Source organism: Micrasema longulum, unplaced genomic scaffold (genome assembly GCF_059751315.1).
Source record: "Micrasema longulum isolate JH-2025_06_02 unplaced genomic scaffold, ASM5975131v1 h1tg003104l, whole genome shotgun sequence".
Lineage (NCBI taxonomy): Eukaryota > Metazoa > Arthropoda > Insecta > Trichoptera > Brachycentridae > Micrasema > Micrasema longulum.
The window spans coordinates 24373-45389 of record NW_028280204.1 but is presented as its reverse complement, the minus strand read 5'-3'; the positions used below and the strand labels follow the sequence as shown (position 1 = coordinate 45389).

General features: G+C 37.1%; 1 protein-coding gene across 1 annotated transcript in view; it reads right to left on the bottom strand.

Annotated features, from left to right (window-relative positions):
- Positions 1-160: 160 nt before the first annotated feature.
- Positions 161-21017, bottom strand: part of LOC148271095 (mitogen-activated protein kinase-binding protein 1-like) — a gene marked incomplete at both ends in the record, with an annotated part of 41733 nt that continues 20876 nt past the window's right edge. The window contains 13 exon segments of the mRNA XM_088241841.1: positions 161-270; positions 1650-1801; positions 2115-2261; positions 4180-4308; positions 7191-7321; positions 10621-10824; positions 11191-11325; positions 12602-12815; positions 13593-13708; positions 13916-14095; positions 15276-15411; positions 16231-16391; positions 19314-19496. Coding sequence (XP_088097967.1) covers positions 161-270; positions 1650-1801; positions 2115-2261; positions 4180-4308; positions 7191-7321; positions 10621-10824; positions 11191-11325; positions 12602-12815; positions 13593-13708; positions 13916-14095; positions 15276-15411; positions 16231-16391; positions 19314-19496 — 1998 coding nt within the window.

Genomic DNA, 21017 nt, shown 5'->3' with positions numbered 1-21017 from the left:
TGTGCTAGATCCCGTTAGATCTGGTGCTGCCATCGAGTGAAAACATTTGTTAGTAATCAGTTATAGAAAAACAGATTTACAATCTTTTACCTCGAAATCTGAAACTCCAAATTTTGTACCTGAGAATGTTTACAGCGACAAGTAGCGTATTTGTTCTTACCTGCTTGTTGTTCAAATCTAGCATGCTTTGCTTGGAATCGGAGTAAATCCTCGTATCAGTACCGCTGTCAAGAGAACTGTCTTTAGAACCATCGGACTCCAGGGGACGTTCTGGGAGAAAAAAACAGAAGATATCTGTGAGACAGATTATTTATTTATTAAATCAGCTATTACATCACAAAAGAATACGCATCCTCGGGGCCACAGGTTAAACCCAAGGATGATTAGGCTTGGAGGAGGAGATTAAGCAATAGATATGAGAGCTGTTAAGTACTGATTTTATATTTTCTATACTGGCAACTCATATAAGACTGTAGATATCCCGTTCCTTCCCAAATCCTTCCTATTTCAAATTCTTGTGCTTCTACCGTCCTGTTAGCGAGTCACGTGTGAAAAGTTGCCTTTCTGATAAATCTTTATCATGTACTGCGTCAGCATATTCGTAAAAAGTGAAGTTTAGTGTTATATAAACAGCTAAATTATACAGTTCATAGACATCTACGCAATACCAGTTTCCGTGCTGCAGCAATAGTGAAGTGCTCCATATTAGAAACAATCAAGTAACAATTTTCATACAGTCCACTTAACTCTAATCGGAAGAACTTTAAAAGTGAGTAACAATTTTCATACAGTCCACTTAACTCTAATTCCCTCCGTTATCAGTGCTCAATGCCTGAAAGGCATTGAACTGACCAAACAAGAGCACTCGCCCTCCACTGAGTAGGGCAACTTTTCAAGCACTTAGGCTTGGCGGGCAAGAATTAATTTACTAAGATCCATTACAATAGATCTACACAGAAGTCACAGTGAGATCTTGTTTGCACTGACCCCATTTACAAAAAATAGGCTAGCGCCACTTTCAGCAGAAATTCCATCGCCGATCTTCCACGATAGAATCTGGGCAGACCGCTGGACTTCGGCGTCTGTTCCGTTTTTTGTGTGCGGATCTTCCGACAGCGTCTAATCGGTAATGCTGCATCGCATGTTTTCTAATGGGACGCATCGCATTTGGAGGACATCTCGTGTCGACCGTATAAGGCTCGGTAGTTCACTGATAACCCACGGCGGAATACGTAATGCGGCTGCTTGTTCGGTTGCGGGTTTCCCACAGCGGAAGATCAGTGGCGGAATTTCCACTAAGTGTGGCACTAGCCTATGGATAGAATAAATTCACAGCACCGTATAAGTACAACGAATCCAGCATATCTCGATCATCTGTTGATAAGGCAATCAGGCTTACTCTTCAGGTGCCGGTCCGAAGACAGTGAAATATTGCAGTGTGAAACCATCTTTTAAACCAATATTTCATGTCGACCTTACAAGGAATCGAACCTGGTACCTCAAGCATGGTAGGCGAACGCGTCAACTAATACACTACGAGATGGAATTATCTCCACTCGATTTCTATTTTCAGGATTTTTACCTAAGAGTAGCCACCGAGTGGAAAACTCTTGTCCGGGATTCTGGTTTTAAAATGGTTTTAATTATACCTGGTTCCATATAGTAGTCAGGAAGGTAGTCATTCTTCTCAGCTCTCATAGCCCATTTGCCTCTCACCACTGCCTGAGGCGGACTGAGCACTCCGGCTGAAGCTGCTTCTCCACCGATGGTCTTCTGCGCCCAAGGAGGCAGTCGGCCCAGACTGGAAACAAGCAAGGTCAGTAATCAGACTAGAAACCAGCAGAGTCAGAGTGGAAATGATTAAGATAAAAACAATTCAAATCAACAGTCAGTCTTGAAAAAACAGGTAAACAGTTAGATTGGAAACAATCAAGGTAAATAGAAGAAAAACAGTCAAGATCACTAATCAGTCTGGAAAAAAATAGGTCAACAGTCAGACTAGAGACAATAAAGATTAATAGAAGAAAAACAGTCAAGATCAGACAACTTTGGCAGGTGATTATCAGAACTTCCTTGAATTGTGGGCACTTAAAAAATAAATTATCAAAACTTACTCCAAAGGTGGAATGGCCACTTTGGATGGAGTGTCTCTGGTGGCCAGCACAAGGGGATCCTCTGCAATGCTAGGGCTCTGCATCATGGGCGAACCGGCGCGATCACTCTCACTATCTAAGGGAACTCCGTTGGAGCTGGGCGGACGTCTGAAATGGAAGAAGAAGAAAGATCTTTACTCAATGCAATGGGACGACCTGAAAATATAACAATATTTTAGTGTAGCCACACGTCTGTACTGGATTTTGCCCACTATGGAGTCCATCAAAATTGATATATTTGTAAAGTCTGTTAAAGGGAAAACACTATTGATCAAGTCTACAAAAACGTAGAAATAACATTGACTCCAAATTTTTGTTTAATTTGCTGAATGGCTTAATTGATGTGCCATCGTTACTGGAACAGGTGGCATTCAATGTTCCAATCCGCCGGTTGCGAAATAACAATGTGCTGTTCCTCGATCAACAGCACAAACTATGGCTTGCATGCACCAACGTCCCGATTGTGTCGCATTATAAACCCGAGACAAGATCTGGACTTTTTTGGTGCAAGTCTTTCTAGATTTAAAGTCACTAAGATCAACCAGATCTTGTCTTGAGGTAGTAATTATTATTAAATTTGTAGACCTAGTTTTGATTTTCTTTAGTTGTATCTTATTTCAATTGTACCTGTATAGCAACTTTTTGAGTTAGTCCAAATTTTGGAGACAAGGACTGGATTTATCAACAAAGAAAGAAAGAAAGAAGTGTAGAAGTCTAGGCATCTACAAGGTTTTCGACCTGTCATTGGCTGGTTTAAGTGGCCACTTTACACAATGTGTAACATTCATCATTCTGCACATAGTTGAACATCTATATCCCTTCAATTCTTTCATCTGTTGATGTTTGTGAAGTTAAAGAGCTGAAACCTTTATTTATGCAGGTGAGATTCATTTCATGGAATTATTTCACCTACATACTAGGCAACGCCTGAAAATTTGTTCTCAATTTCTATACTTCTTCATGGACCAGGTGGATTTATCAACAATTTTTGTCCAAATTTTTGTAGGTGAAATAATTTAATTAGAAGAATCTCATCAGTTTCAGCTCTTTAACTTCACAAACATCAACAGTCTAAAGAATTGAGGGAATATAAGCGTTAAAATAGAATATGCCTCCGTGGTCTGGTCTCCATTCCATGTCAATCGCATAAATCACATTGAATCAGTCCAACATCGCTTGCTTCGAAAAATAGCGTGGATGCTCGGACTAGAGAGAGATAAGGCGGCCTCCGTGGTGTAGTGGTCAAGACGCTTGACTCACAGACGGAAGGTTCCGGGTTCGATTCCCGGTGAGAACACAAAAATTAAATGTGATTTTTCTCAAGCCTGGGTGTTCTGTGATGTAATTCACCGCTGTAATTGGGCCTCCTGGCCTGTTGTGGTGCTAAAAAAAAAAAAAATATATAAAATATATAAATAATTATTCTTATGCTGAAATAGAGTCAATGTTAAATATTTCTAGTCTACAAAAACGTAGAACTAATATTGATTCCATATATATGTTCGGCATACTAAATGGTATAATCGATGTTCCATCATTACTGGGACAAGTAAAATTCAATATTCCGACTCGTAGATTGAGAAACAATGAAGTACTGTTCATCGATCAGCATAGAACAAACTATGACCTAGATTCTCCAATGACCCGCCTTTGTCGTATTGTTAACTCAAGACAAGATCTGGACTTTTTTGGTTTAAGTTTACAACGATTTAAACGAGCACTAAATAAATAGTCCAGATCTTGTCTCGATGTCCCTTATGTTTGTCAATGCTTCTTTCTTTTTTTTAAAAATGTTTTAAACTATTCTTTTATTGTAATATTTAAACCTTATAAATTGTATACATGGACAATGTCCGTTAATAAATAAATAAAATATGGGCAGAATGGTGAATATTACACAGTGCGTAAAGAGGCCACCTAAACCAGCCAATGACAGGTCATAAGCCCTGTAGATGCCTAGACTATTTACCATTGTTAAATGGACTCAATAAGTCCGTAAATAAGTAAATGAATATGTATAACTTACTTTCCTTGGCGTATGGCTTGTTGCGCTAATCTGGCTCTCATCGTGACCACCATGTCGTGGGGGACCTTCCATATAAATATGCAGCCGTCGCCGGAGGCGGATATCAGGTGCTGGCAGTCGGCTGTAAATCTACAAAAGAAATTAAAACTTTGAAAGGATTCTCTGCGTTAGTCGGTGGAGCTATAACTTATTTGAATGGGAATCATCGATCAACGATCACTCTCACTATCTAAGGGAACTCCGTTGGAGCTGGGCGGACGTCTGAAATGGAAGAAGAAGAAAGATCTTTACTCAATGCAATAGGACGACCTGAAAATATAACAATATTTTAGTGTATCCACACGTCTGTACTGGATTTTGCCCACTATGGAGTCCATCAAAATTGATATATTTTATTTATTTGTAAAGTCTGTTAAAGGGAAAACACTATTGAATGCCAAAATCTCAAGTCTACAAAAACGTAGAAATAACATTGACTCCAAATTTATGTTAAATTTGCTGAATGGCTTAATTGATGTGCCATCGTTACTGGAACAGGTGGCATTCAATGTTCCAATCCACCGGTTGCGAAATAACATGGGAATCATATTGTTGGACCCTTGGGATTGTAAAGTTTTTACCCGTGTCTTATAAGTGATAATACTAATAAACTAATAGAGCCGCCCATAAGGAGAAAAACCATTCTATGATTATTGAGCACAAAGTTAGCTGCAGATTACAGCGATACAACGGGCCGTCAGTGGCAAACGTCATGTTTTCGCAGTTATTTCATATGTCAAGATGACAATATTTATTATTATTTATATCACTACAGAGATGGGTAGAATTTTTGTTTCAAGATTATGGATATTCGAGCGTTTACAGGGCTTATGACCTGTCATAGGTTGGGTTCAAGTGGCCACTTTTATGTAGAATTCTACAACATTCCCCATTCCGCTTATTAGCGAATATCCATATCGGTGACATTTTTGGTTTTTGTATATATGTCATGAAACAAGGAAATAAATATTTATTATGAAACATTACATTAAGGGAAGAAGAAGGGGAAGATGATTTTGAGTTGTAAAATGGAATAAACAGTGTTTTATTACAATTTAGCGAGAGAGGTTATTTTTATTTATTTTCTTTTATTCAGGAAACATACAGTACAGTTACAAAGTTTAATATTTTACACAATTAGACTTAATTCTAATGGACCAGTGAAGTTTCCATATTAAAAAGCAATTATATGTAAGGTTAATTATGAAAGTATAAAAAAGAGAAGGAAAATGAAAACATAAATGAAAGTTGTTTAAAAATTAAAATTTAAGTGAAAAAAATATATTTTAAGGTTTGTAGTTTGTAGTGAGTATTTACAAATGGAAATAATATTAAAAATGAAGAAAATTTGTAAGAGTAATTAAAAATTAAGAATGGAAATAAAGAATGAAAAACATGCTCAGATGTAAAAATAAAATAAAATAGTAATAACATTTTTTTTTAAAAAGGAAAAACATAAACACATATTTATTTTAAGGGATTCAAAGAAACGATGAGAAGAATCTTTAAGTGAAATATAAGACAATAAATTTAGGTCAATTTAAAAAACATCTTCAAAATTAATGCCACATTATAGTAAGAGCAGCAATATATTGATTTTATTAACATATATAATATAAGTAATTAAAAGTAGTTTAAAAGTATAAAAACATGCCAATGGCAGCAGAGAAAAAAGAAAAAATAAAGAAGGAATAACAAGCATAGCAAGTTATACATATATTGGTTTTTTTGAAAGTATTATCCCAGGTATCACTTTTTACAATTATTGCAGTATCATCTGCATAAGAAACTAATTTACCAGGGACAGCTATATTACAAAGATCATTAATATATATATAATAAACAACAAAGGGCCAAGAACCGTTCCTTGTGGGACTCCGTGTATAACGGTCTTAGTATTACTAACGTTAATTCCGATCCTGGTGCATTGCAGTCTATTTGCTAAGTAACTTTCAAAAAACAACAAGCACTCGTTTTTTTATGCCAATTTGACCATATTCCTACCATCGAAGAACCTATTGCTCAGGAAATGCTTCGGTGCATTTAGATTTAATCTGATTTTATCAAGACGAGCATCTCGTTTGAGCTTGACCGTGGGATCCAAATTTGGGCAACTATAGTGACTTAAGTATCTCGTATGTCTCTATCAGGTAACCCCTTTTTCACCGTTCCTGCAGCGTTGTGCGACCGAGAGTTTCCAGTCTCTCCGCATACGAAAGTTGTTTCAGGCTTGGCGACTTTGTAGTCCGTCTTTGGACTCTTTCCAACAAGTTGGTATCGTTAAACAAATAGTTACACAGTTTTTGACAAAAAAATGAGTTTCTTTAATATGAGCAAAACCGATAGGAAGATTCTCGGTCTTCAATATTGTTTTCAAGCATGAGGAGGGGAGTTCTTTCACTCGAAGACCCCAATGAAAAAGGTAAATAAATAAGAAAGCGGAGAATGTATTCCGCTTGGAGAAAAAAAGTTGAAACAAGAAAACTACAAACAAACAAAAAACTACATTAAACCCAGAAACTAACTCACTTTCTCCTTCTACAAAATCAAAGGGAGCTCGGTTTAATTCTGCCAACATAAAAGAAAAAATTCTCGATTCTAAGGGAATCATTTTTTTAAAAATCAAACATTCTCCTGATAAAAAGTTAAATTTATAAAATTATAGCCTCTTATTAACAATATCGGGGATAAAAAATTAAAGCCAATCTAACTATAAAGCGCCCTTGAGGTGATATAAAAAAAAAATGGTGCTTATACACGACACCTCGCCGTGTGTATAGTTGAACTGTAGATAGGGGTGGCTCTGCAGCTGCTATTGACCGGCTATCTCGGATGAGATAGACTTCTCTGGCTGGGTCGGCGGTGATATCCTCCAAATACAGCACTATATAAATTATCCACAATAATAAAATCCAACTGCTTAAGTAAAGTGTCTCCGGGTCAATTCCAGCAATTGCGTTACATCTTCTCACCTTAGTCCAGTAACCAGCTCCGAGTGGCCGTACATTGTGGCCATACACTCTCCCGAGTAGTAGTCGTACACGCTCAGAGACTTGTTGGTGCACGATGTCGCCACGTATATGCCACTCTTGTCCAAAACAACCTGCAAAATCACATTCATCATTATTTGGCACAGCCATATTTGCGGCTGGATACACTTCGTGAAAGAGGGACTTTTTACTTTTAAAAAATATTATTGTTACATAAGCAAAAATTACGATGGTAAAGGTAGTATTATTACTTCCGCGCAATATTGGATATATTTTCAACGATGGTTTAAAATACGCATATTTTAAATTAACTGAAAACAGGAAATTCACGCCCTATGGGACAAACAGCACATATTACAAATTAGAACTAAATATTAAAAAATGCAAAATAATGTCATTTCATAGAACAAAACAACCAATTTCCTTCGAGTACCTATTAGAAAACTCCAAAATTGATGTAGTCAAGTCCATCAGAGATTTAGGAGTTGTTTTGGACTATAAACTGACATACAACGAGCATATAGATAATACAGTAAATAAATCACTGAAATTACTTGGCTTCATTAACAGAATATCCTCTGATTTTACTCATGTCCGTACAATCAAAACTCTGTATTGCTCAACTGTTCGCCCTCTTCTAGAATATGCCTCCGTGGTCTGGTCTCCATTCCATGTCAATCGCATAAATCACATTGAATCAGTCCAACATCGCTTGCTTCGAAAAATAGCGTGGATGCTCGGACTAGAGAGAGATAATTATTCTTATGCTGAAATAGAGTCAATGCTAAATATTTCTAGTCTACAAAAACGTAGAACTAATATTGACTCCATATATATGTTCGGCATACTAAATGGTATAATCGATGTTCCATCATTACTGGGACAAGTCGAATTCAATATTCCGACTCGTAGATTGAGAAACAATGAAGTACTGTTCATCGATCAGCATAGAACAAACTATGGCCTAAATTCTCCAATGACCCGTCTTTGTCGTATTGTTAACTCAAGACAAGATCTGGACTTTTTTGGTTTAAGTTTACAAGGATTTAAACGAGCACTAAATAAATAGTCCAGATCTTGTCTCGATGTCCCTTATGTTTGTCAATGCTTCTTTCTTTTTTTTTTAAATGTTTTAAATATTCTTTTATTGTAATATTTAAACCTTATAAATGGTATACATGGACTATGTCCGTTAATAAATAAATAAATAAATAAATATTACGCTACCATTTAATTTTTATCTTAATTTATACATATGGAAATAATTAAAATAATTAGGTAAAATTGGGTATATATATATATATATATAAATAACACATAAGTATACATAATATCCAGAGAATAACATGTTAAAAAAGTAAGAGAATCTAGTAATGAAAAACCCCCTCAGAGACATGAAAAATGACAATTTCCAAAGTAATATTGTTCAACATAGAGATAGCCCTTCCATTGGTAGGATAGTCATTTATTTATTTATTTTTGCACCACAACAGGCCAGGAGGCCCAATTACAGTGGTAAATTAAATCACAGAACACCCAGGCTTGAGAAAAATCAGATTTTAATTTTTGTGTTCTCACCGGGAATCGAGCCCGGGACCTTTCCTGTGTGATTATAGCGTCTCGACCACTACACCACGGAGGCCGCCATGTCATGTACATATATTGAAATATAAAACAGTCTATGCTGACGCCGTCTAAGATAATTATCCGGAACATAAAAGCTAATGCTCCCCATAATTTATGTATGTACGTGTGTGTGTACATGTGTATATATGTGTATATATATATGTGTGTATAAATGTGTATGTCTGTATGTATATGTATCAAAATGAGTATACGAATAAGTTTATATCTTGTTTGTCTGTGCTCTATATTAATTTGTCAACTATTATAATATATTAAAACAATATTTTGAGTTTGTCCAAATCTTTGCAGACAAGGACTGGATTCAACTCCCTGGGGAGCTGTTTATATTAACATTTTACAACAGAGATGAAGAACATTTAAAAGAAGGTAATATAGAAGTCTAGGCATCTACAGGGCTTATGACCTGTCAATGGCTGGTTTAAGTGGCCACTTTACACACTGTGTAACATTCACCATTCTGCCTATATTTGAACATCTATATTCCTTCAATTCTTTCACCTGTTGATGTTTGTGAAGTTAAAGAGCTGAAACCTTTATTTATGCGGGTGGTAATATAAACAGCTCCCCGGGGAGTTGAATCCAGTCCTTGTCTGCAAAGATTTGGACAAACTCAAAATATTGTTGATAAATTACCTGGTCCACGAAGAAGTATAGAAATTGAAAAAATAATATTTTCAGGCGTTGCCTAGTATGTAGGTGAAATAATTCAATTAGATGAATCTCACCTGCATAAATAAAGGTTTCAGCTCTTTAACTTCACAAACATCAACAGATGAAAGAATTGAAGGAATATAGATGTTCAAATATAGGCAGAATGGTGAATGTTACACAGTGTGTAAAGTGGCCACTTAAACCAGCCATTGACAGGTCATAAGCCCTGTAGATGCCTAGACTTCTATATTACCTTCTCTTAAATGTTCTTCATCTCTGTTGTAAAATGTTAATATATTAAAATGTAATTGCCTAGCTTGGAACGGGGTATGTACCCTTGTTAGCTGGGCAAAGTGAACATGGAATTGTATTTTGATAAAGAGTGTAAATAAATAAATAAATAAATTTCAGGGTTGTGAATAATACCGCACAACAAACAAAAGAAGTGGGTAGTTTAATACACATTCATTCTGGTCTTCAAACTGCTGTAACTGAGCATACCCTGGAGGAACTCAGTGGGATAAAACCATGGATAATATCTGCTCTCCTTCATGAAGAGAAACCCTAAAAATCTCTTCTACGGTGTTATACTTGTACGCAATGTTTTTTAGAAGCGCACTCGGCGGGTGATGTGACTTCAAAAAGACATGATGCCAACTGTGAGTCGTTTTTAAACCCGAAAATTTTTCATGAAAACTTGTTTTGTATAGATTGACTATATGAGTTGTATCATTAGAATCGTAAAAATCTGCTCTGAATATTTAATGTTTTCAATGTTATTCCAGATTTATGAAAATACCCATAGCGCAGATCACAGCAAATAATGAGGAGATGAGAGGTGAGCTTCAGGCGCCTATTAGCGTAACCCAGAGAGGCAAAACTTATAGGCGAAAGTGTACATTTTAGATTCTGTGATGTTCTGCTGGTACAACAACTTTACAACTTCAAAGCGATTGTAGATCACTTTTTTGGTCCGGAATATAAAAAGAGTTTCCCACATTCGCAGCCAGCACGTGGCGCCCCTCGCTGTCCACCTACATATCGGACAGTGCTGTGCAGGGTGCTGCAGGTGGAGTAGTCGGGAGAGTGGAATAAACTAATATTTCCGACACACCTTGATGAGGCTGCCCTCGTCGCCCAGGCTGGCGCGGAAGGTCTTAGTGTGGCGCCCGGAGCGAGTGTTGTACACGCGCACGGCGCGGTCCTGACACGCGGCCAGCACGTGGCGCCCCCCACTGTCCACCTCCATGTCGTACAGGGTGCTGCGGGCGGAGCAGTTGTGCCCCCGGACGAACTGCCCGGGACCGCCGTTGGGGGACTGAAACAAAACATGATCAAGTAAGTACAGAATACTCAGTGGTGAATCACAGCGCAGAACACTTAGGCTTGAAAATAACCACATTGAATTATTAGGATCTCACAGGGAATCGAACCCAGAACCCTTTGTGTGTGAAGCAACTGTCTTACCTAATACACCATAAGGATGAACTGAAAAATGAAAAAAGCAATGGGCCCAATTAAGAGCCTTAGAAAAAGTTTTATTTTTCTCTGTTTACTGAGGACAACCCTTTTGAACCAACGACCTTTCGGTGAATATGCTTGTATCAGAGCATAGTGTCTTCATTCATAGAGTTAACAAATAAATGTTTAAAGACACATTACGATTGTTGTGATTTAAACTCACCTCCACAAGACTCCTGAAGAGTATGGTCTTATCAGCGCCACAAGACACCATCTGTAAACTGTTCTCCGATGTGAGGAATCTGACGGCGGTGATTGAAGAAGAGTGGTCATCTAATGTCTGCATGAAGTTGTAATCCTGGAATAGACATTAAAACATGTTTACAACAAACAAAGAATGATATACATACACCAGACTCCATTTAACCACTGTATAAGGAGGCGGACTTATCCTAACTCAGTATCGAGTCGAAACACTAGTCACATCGCTATCGACATCATAAAAACAGACAAGTAATGCACTATACATAGGTAAGTCGAAAACACTCTTAGTGATAGAATGTCCAAGGTCCTACCACCGAGACTTCGCGACCTACCGGTAGTCACACACTGTTTCGTTACATGGGGATTTCTAGTCCTGCTAGCAGGATCCAGTTTAATTTAATATGAAGTGCGTCTCTTTCTCTCTTAGCGAGTATTTTAATCATGCTTCTACGGCCAGTCTAGCCAAAATGGCTGTGAGTATAAGACATGGTAACCGCATACGGGCCAAAGATTCATTTTTTTACTAACAAAATGGCGAAAACGCGTGGATGTCTAGATACTGCCAGCCGGACGACCTTCAGTCATACAAACCATACCACAAATAAGTCTTGCTAGCAGGACTCATTCGCGGAAGCGCCTTCAAGACACTTTCTTCATTTCTTTTTCAGCCTTGTTCTCTTCCCTGCTGGATAAAGGCCTCTTCCAAACGTATCCATTTCTTCCTATCACCCGCTTTCATCATCCACGTTTTACCGGCAATAGAGGCAATATCGTCGACTCATCTTTTCTGTGGCCTTCCAACACTTCTTTTGTTTGCCCATAGTCTCCACTTTATTATTCTGGGTGTCCATCTGCCATCATTTTGCCTCGCAGAGTGTCCTGCCCACTGCCATTTCAATTTTGCTGCCCGATCCATGATATCCACGACTCCGGTTCGGCGCCTTATTTCTTCATTTCTTACTCTGTCTCTTAGACATACACCGAGCATCTGTCTTTCCATGGATCATTGCGTGCATTTTAATTTCTAACTACTTTTCTGTGATACAGACATGGTTTCTAGTCCGTATGTTGTCACCGGCAATATGCACGATTAATATACTTGTCTTTTTAAGCATATAGGGACTTCTTTATTTTCAAAAATATATTTTAGTTTGTCGAAAATAGCCCAACTAAGCCCTATTCTTCTTGGTTACTCCGTTATCTGGTTATCTTTACCAAGTTTGACTTTGAGTCCAGAAGGACACACACGAGTTATGTTCTTAATTTTACCTTGGCACGAAAAATTGAACTCAATAGTTATTAACTTAGATTGAAATTAAATTTAGACTAAAGTTAATTTGTCAGATAATTTCTCGGGACTTTTTGCTTACCTCGTCGACGTGGAAGACGTGTATGAGGCGGTCTCTGGAGGCTGAAGCCAGCAGCCTCTTCCCGTTTCCCGAGCAGTACTCGAGGCAGAGAACCTCGGCGTTGTGGGCCTCTAGCCGGCAAGTCTCCCTCATGCTGCGCAGATCGTGGATGCGTACATTACCGGCGCGGTCCCCCGAAGCCAGGTGCAGGCCGTCACACGAAACCCGGATACATCTAAGAGACATAAGTAGGTTGGGTTAGGTTGGCATACAATTTGCCATATATTTTCAAAGAAGCTTAATGTCATTACATACGAGTATTTATTCATTCAGCATTTACTTTGTGAACTTTTGAACATAATAAAACTACTAGTTTCGAGTATTCTGAATTACTCATCATCAGGTTTAAAGCATCTAGTTTGCGAACAAAAAGGGCACTAAACTAAATGTATTTTTGTATCTTTCGTGTCGTTTAATACAAAGATGCGAAAGATACGGAGACACAAATACCTAAATGAGCCAAATGTGCTAGTGATACATTAGTTCAATTAAACTACTTAAAAGATCCTGTAACTTTGGTGATGCAGATCAAATAATACGTATCCTCTCGGTGACAGGGCCTTACCTGTCTCTAATATCTAGGGCTTGTCAACTCTTAAAGCCCGCTGGCTCGAAAAAATATGTGCGTTGTGTGGTGTGGCGTGGTGGGTCATATAAGACCCAATTTTAAAAGTCGCCTTTTTGTCATTTTTTTGTGTGTCCCAATATTATTTTATCAGAATATATTGATAATTTTTAATACTGTTGGGTGTAATCGGACCCATCTGCGGTGACTAGGAGTTAGTGCCTATATTTCACATCCTTAATAATTCCTTCATCTTGTTTGAGACAATAAATGATAATTATTTCCTTTCTGCCGAGATATCAGTGTATTCAAATGAAATCCTAAGAGACTGATTTCCCAATCTACAAAAATTTGGATGCATTGGTATTATTAGTAAATAAATCTAACCTGACACCATTCTTCCCATCGTACGATACTGGTTTATCCTTTTCCCCTGCTGACGATAGATCCACGTCCTTCAAGTAAGTCAGCTCAGGATCCATGTACAACACCCTTTGAAGTTCCTGTAAGGAATTAAAAAAGAAAAATAGTCAAAGTAGATACTTTAAGGATCTGGGCTTGGAGGGGGAGATTTAGTCAAAGCCAGACTCTTGCTTGGAGGGTGAGAACTAATTTACAGGGATCCGTCACAATAGATGTACACACCTCGCAGTGACATCAGGAGCTTATATAGCACTGACCCCCATCTACAAGAATAAAGTATCGCTTACGTCGCTGTAGATGTTGGGTGTCTGCTTGCCAGTGGGCAGCGTCCACACCCGGACCGTGTCGTCACTGGAACAGGTCAGGAAGGCCCCCGGGGGCAGGGTGCCTTCAGGGCCCTCGTCCGGGGGAGCCTCCACGCCCCAGATGCAAGCCGAGTGGTACAGAGAGGAGTGAGACTTGCCAACCTGAATAATAAAATAATTTTAGATTAACCCATTGAGCTCCTTTGGCAGTAGCCACCAGCCCGAAATAAAAATACACTACAGATTTCATGGCAGGAGTCATCATCCCCAGCAAATTGTCATATTAAAAAAATGCAGAAACATTATTATTTTTTGGCATAAAATAATACTTTTACTAGCACCTTTTAGGAAAAAATTGTGGAGATCCAAATGAGAGGACTTTGTTCAACACATGATTCAAGAAGGCTATTGAAAAAACAAAATGACCTTCTCCAAAATGCCAAAAAAAAGTAGCTCAAACCCATAGATCAGGTCGGCACCTTCAGATATTTAGGCATAGACCTTGTAGGAGGAGCCGATCTGTGTGATCGACTGCTCTTCCTCCTCCTTTAGAACACCAGAGATGGCAGCTGCCTTGTTGACTTGGGCTTGTATTCCCCAAGTCAAGAAGAATCTATGGTGCTCTAAAATAAACAAAATGGAAAAATAAAGACATGGACATTGAAAGTAAGATGAGAATCTACAAAGCACGCGTAAGACTAAATATGACATATGGCGTTGATGCAAGGGCAGACATAGTCAGGACTAAACAAGTATTGAAGACTTCTGAGATGAAGACACTGAGGATAATAGAAGGCAAACTCTAAGAGATCGCGTGAAGAACACCAGAAAAAGATAGATGTGAAGCTGAGGACACTGTAAGATGGTGTAGACAGGGATGGAGGGACTGATACGGTCATATCCAAAGAATGGACACCACCAGACTCCCTTATGTTGCACTGCATTTTCAACCTCACGGAACTCGTCCTTGTGGAAGACCTCCCAAAAGATGGAATGACAGCTGGGAATCCACCTCACAGGAGAAACGACCCTCTGGAGAACAGACCACATAGGTCTATTATAGCAAGGAAGAAGAATAAAAATATTTTTTTTACAATTGTCATTAGCAAAGGCTACCTACCTATAACAAATAATCATAATTAGACTTGGAGAGGTTTGTTCAATTGTACCAAAGAGATTTTGGAGTTTATAGAAACTCAATGAAAGTCAATTCCCACTAAGCATTACAACGACTCTTTGCAGTGGACACGTCAGATATAGGAGTCAAATTAAATTCACGCATTCCCCACAGGGGACAATTACGGCTGGTGACTTGATAATTATTATTCTGAATAGCTCTTACCCTTTTGATGTCCCGGACGTCCCACACGTAGAGGCTGTGATCGTTGTAGACGCAAGTCAGCCTCTGGTGCTTCTCATCGTATGTGAGCGCTATGGCGTCAGGATATTTGGCATTAGGCGGGTGGGAGAACATATGGCTGGAATAAAAAACGTCGTCAATATTCCCTCGAGATTGAGTTTCTTTACTGACATTTCTTAAAGCAACTGCATTTTAATTATTTATTTATTCATATTTTTTTCCATTATAAACTATGATTAATAATAAAAATAATGTGCCCTCACTGGGGGTTACTCGTGCCGAGGACAAATAACAATATACTTTCTTAAAAATATTTTTACATTTGAGAATAAACGAAGAAGACTAACTTAATAAACAGAGATAATTAACAAAATATTCAGACAGTTTTAAACACTACGTATTTATGTTTATAATTAACTGATGTACATCTATATTATTTATATTACAAAACGCACGATGAAAGAACAAAAACACAACATTAGCTATACACTTGTGGAGCATTTGATTCAATATTGGTTTGGGCGAATGAGACAATCCATTTTACTTTTACCCAGCCCCACTATCCATTTTTATATAGCCTTTTTAAACATTTTCTCGTTACTAATTGTTTTAATACATAGCGGAAGTAGGTTATAGATTTTGATTGAATAATACTCAAAATCCCTTTGTCCGCAAGTGGTATTATTTTTTATTTGTTTAAATTGTCTCTGTGTGAGAGAGAGAAAAAATATTTGCATTCCTATAATTCACGCAAACATTTCAATTTTGGAGCCATTTTTAACGAGTTGTAAATAGCTCCCTATTAGAAAATGGGAATTAAGTTATGGGAGAGCAGGGTTCAAACCTTGGACCTTTGTTCTATGAGTCCATACACTATCTTAGTTTCAAGTCATTAGCTAAATTGGGGCCAAAATATACAAAGATTGTTCGAACTGACCTTATATTTAGACCTTGGCTGACATCGACGCCGAGGTAGTGCGTTCTGGGGAGAGTCGTAACGAACTGGAGGGTCGACGGGCTGAAGCAACGGACTATGCCATCCGCACAGCCCACGAATATGTAGTTTGTTCCTAGGGACATGCAGTTGGCTGAAGGAGTCTGGAAATACAATTGAATCGTATAAAAAATTTAGAAGAGTGGTATAAATTTTATGAAGTCCAATGTTTTACAATTTTTTTTTGTCAATAGATTTGTCAAACTTAGACAATTTTTTCTAAATAATTATATAGCGGACCCGACAGACGTTGTCCTGCCAGAACGTTGGCTTGCCTGCTATTACATTGGAAAAATACTTTTTATTGATAAGCAGGTACCTAGGTACTAGTTTATGATTGAATTCCAAAACTAAAAATAATGAATTTTCAAATATGGAATTCTTTTTCAAATGTCAAACTCGGCTCTTCTCACCAACTTTATTCATGAATGCGATTTTCAAAAATGTGTTGAATGTCATTCAATATTATTTTAGTATCACCAAAAAGCCAATAAAAACAAATAATTGGTAATAAATTATAGGGAATGTAATGAAAAAACCTGATTGGGATCCATAAAAAGCGAATGTTGTTTGTAAACATTCAAAAACAACCTTTTTTTAACACAAAAAAACAACATTCTTCCATTTCTTTTGTGTTTGCATTCTCGTCAGATGCAACCCTGGTAGGTCGATGAAAAAAAGATTTATGCTTCTAACTTTTTTTTACAGATTCGATTGAAAAAATTTATATCTACGAACACGCGCAGCACAAAGATCTACATTTCGCTGAAAACCCCACGAAAATCAGTTAAGCCGTTTAGGAGTTCAGTGACATCACACGTACAGAAGAATTATATATATAAAGATTACGAGTATCATCGCTATGATTTTTTTTAAATTTTGAAATTACACCGAATATGTAAATCACGACGACAAAAATAGGGTTAGGTGTTGTCTTCAAACGTTTATAAAAAACCAGCGCACAATGCGTCATAAGAGTATTTTTACTGGAAGCAACACAACAGTCCGTGCATGCTCACAAAGTTAGGTTATCTTGCGCACAGCAAAAGCAGTCTTGTTGCGCTTGGATTGTTAACGGAGAAACTACGCTCGTACTGTTTTCCCGAATTTTAAGTCAAAAAGTTTTCACTATGGATATTAAGGCGTCAGTAGCTCAAACCCAAGTAACTATCGACGTGCTTAAAAACATGCTAAGCATTTGAGTGATCACAATGAACAATAATGAACATGCTTAAGTTATCGCAGTCATAAGTCAACGCGTGTGTAATCTCTAAATCAACGCTCGTGTCGGTGTGCTTTTTGTTTTCCTCGTAAATAAATACAGTTCACTGGCGAAAAACAGGCGTTTACTATAAAAAAATAATACGTAGTATCTAATACAAACGCATAATTTAAAAAAATACATGTTTCAATAATTTTTTCTAGATACTTAACCTTAAAAACACGAAAATAAAATTTTGAATTAGCATAAAACGCATACAACTATTTTTTCCCTAAATATTGGGAAATTTTATTTACATGGTATCACTTTTTTTAGTATGGCACCACAAAATTTCAACTGTCATTTACATCGCGGCAAAACTGCTTCACACTTTTATGATAACTGTTTAAACTATCTCCTTTTCACGTTATGTTTATAACATCAAATAATATTTCTATTGCCAAATTTTTAAACTTTCTGCATTGTAATTTATTGATGAAAAGACTTTATTCTTCCTAAACATGCGTCAACGGCATGTCACTATTTAGTAAAATGACAAAATTAGACACTTGAACCAAATGGTCAATTCTTCTTTTAAAAAACACGCACTATCCTGGATGCAAAACTGGATGGAAACAAAAGATATGAATTCTTTTTTTCTATGATTTATTTTTGTTGCCCTTTAATAATAAGGAATATTTTTATGTTTTTTTATATTTTTTATTTCCTTTTTTAATTATAAAAAAAAGAAAATACCTTATAATCTTTTACAGAATATTTTCTTTTCTCTTTCAAATGTTACACAAAAATATTATAACTTTTATTGCCAAATTCCAACTTCTTCCAACCAGTTGATAAATTACCTGGTCCATGAAGAAGTATAGAAATTGAAAAAATAACATTTTCAGGCGTTGCCTAGTCTAGTATGTAGGTGAAATAATTCAATTACACGAATCTCATCCGGCAAATCAAATATAGGCAGAATGGTGAATGTTACACAGTGTGTAAAGTGGCCACTTAAACCAGCCATTGACAGGTCATAAGCCCTGTAGATGCCTAGACTTCTAAATTACCTTTTCTTAAATGTTCTTCATCTCTGTTGTATCAGGCAACGCCTGAAAATGTTATTTTTTCCATTTCTATACTTCTTCATGGACCAGGTAATTTATCAACACTTAAACCAGCCATTGACAGGTCATAAGCCCTGTGGATGCCTAGACTTCTAAATTACCTTCTCTTAAATGTTATTCATCTCTGTTGTAATATGTTTATATAAACAGCTCCCCAGGGAGTTGAATCCAGTCCTTGTCTACAAAAATTTGGACAAACTCAAAATATTGTTAACTGTATTTTTATTATAGGAGCAAAAGTTCATAAACATTTCTTGTATACCCACGAAAAGGCCATGCCTTTGTGGGATTTTTGTTTACTATTTTTACTGTTAATATGTATTTCACTGCTTTGTAATTATCCTTTATTTTTTATAACTCTGTTTTACCTCTTGTGTATATTGTAAAAAAAATACACTGCACCTACTTTGAATTTAGTTTGCATACAAATTTACACTTTTTGTTTATTTACCTCGATTTTATTTTCCATTCACGCGGCGGCGCGCGGCTCGTCTTTTGACAGATCGAATGAGTTATGAAAAAATTTCGACGTAAAACCGGGGTTATGAAAAACGTTAATTGGGGGGGCATATTTGAATGAGAATGTATGGAAAAAAATGGGACCTAAATATTTCGGTGTAAAAAGCGGAAAGCGTAAAATCGAGGAGCGCAAAAACGAGGTTTTACTGTATTGTAAGATTGGTTCCTCGACTTACCCTCAGTTCCACCCACTTGTCCAAGAGTCTGCGGTTGTTGAACTCGCACAGAAGACCGCTGCGCGTGATGGCGTACGTGGAGTCCGCACAAGCGCCCCTGCCGCAAGCCACGTCACAGAAGTCGTTGTTCCTCTGCTCGCCCAGAATGGCGGACCTGCCCATCAGGGGGACCGGCTCCTTGTACTGAAAAGGATCAAAAATTAAATTCACATATTGGACGAAAACGACTCAACTAAAAAATCTTTTTCCAAAAAAAACTTTTTTCTCCCATTTTCAACATAATTATATATGTGAAACTTTATATACATATACAATAAATATACATATAAGGGCGGGCATATTGCCTTAAGGCAATTTCTTCCTACCTACCCAAACCGTTTAGTTTGAGAAAATTATAAATACATGGACATATTGAATCTTACAATTTTATACAAAAATCAAAAGCAAAGATTAACAAAAATAAATATATACAAAAAAAAAATAACACTCTACTAGGAAGAGAGGAGAGGTGATGGGAAGGAAAGAAGAAGGATAAAGGAACAATTTAAATATTTAGATAGTGACATTTCAATCTTGACTTAAATGTAAATAAAGAAGGGGCGTCTCTAACATTAGTGGGTAGATTATTCCACAATCGAGCACATACATACAGTAAATAAAAAAAAGACTCTCTTCGAAAAACATCCAACTATCCGAATGGGGTCGGGTCCCAATGGACAATTATCATGGATTTTTTTTATTGGCTAATAAAATAATCTAAAAAATCAGAAGCCGATCGGTACTATTCTTATTAAAATCTGTTAAGAAATAAGGGAGATATAAAGGATTAAATTCTAGTAATTTGAATGGTGTCAAAAACAAACAATTCGTGACGTCATCAAGTATGACGTCTTCGGATGTTTTGTGACGTCATCGGATTTTTTCCCATCAATGTCTATGGATTTTATAGAGTATTGTAGATAGCTTCCTTTTTCAATGCGTCGTTTGTTTACTTTTACGGCGTCCTGTCACTTATCAAACGATACTAATTGTGATTTATCATTATCATAATAAATTAATATTTAGAAGACGTTGAAAACCATAAAATAATAATAATTAATTTGAGATGTAAGATGTAATCCGTTTTCACTTTCATCTGTCAGTGCCTGGAACTGGAGTGTGGAGTGGATAAGGGGGGGGGGCTTTAGTTAATATGCATAGAAAACTCTCCTTATATTTCTATCTGTGGCCTGTGGCATTACCAGCATTAAAATGAACGCATTACTCGTGAACTTCTGTGACTACATTTATTACCAACTTACCAAACGATCGTTTTCAAAATACCTTATTTTCGATACGAAATTAATGAATGAAAATATTCATTATAAGGGTTTATATAAACACTAGGAGAATCTTTAAAAAATCTTTTATTTGTAGAGTAGGTTAAATCCGATATTCCTCCCGAGTGATAATACCCTATTGGAGTTCTACGGTATAATATTGTCTTGCTGATGAACTGGACGATCTGTGTATGAATTTTTGCTGTTCTCATAGAGGAACGGCTTGTTAAATTTTACGCGGTGTCCTCAGCCGTATTGCAATCGGCATACTTTGCATTAATTAGCGCGGATTTCAAAATATTTGATATTTTTATAGTGATAAGCGTTTCCAGTATGGTAATGCCGACAGCTAGTGCGGTCAAAGGACAACTTTACTGGCGTCTAA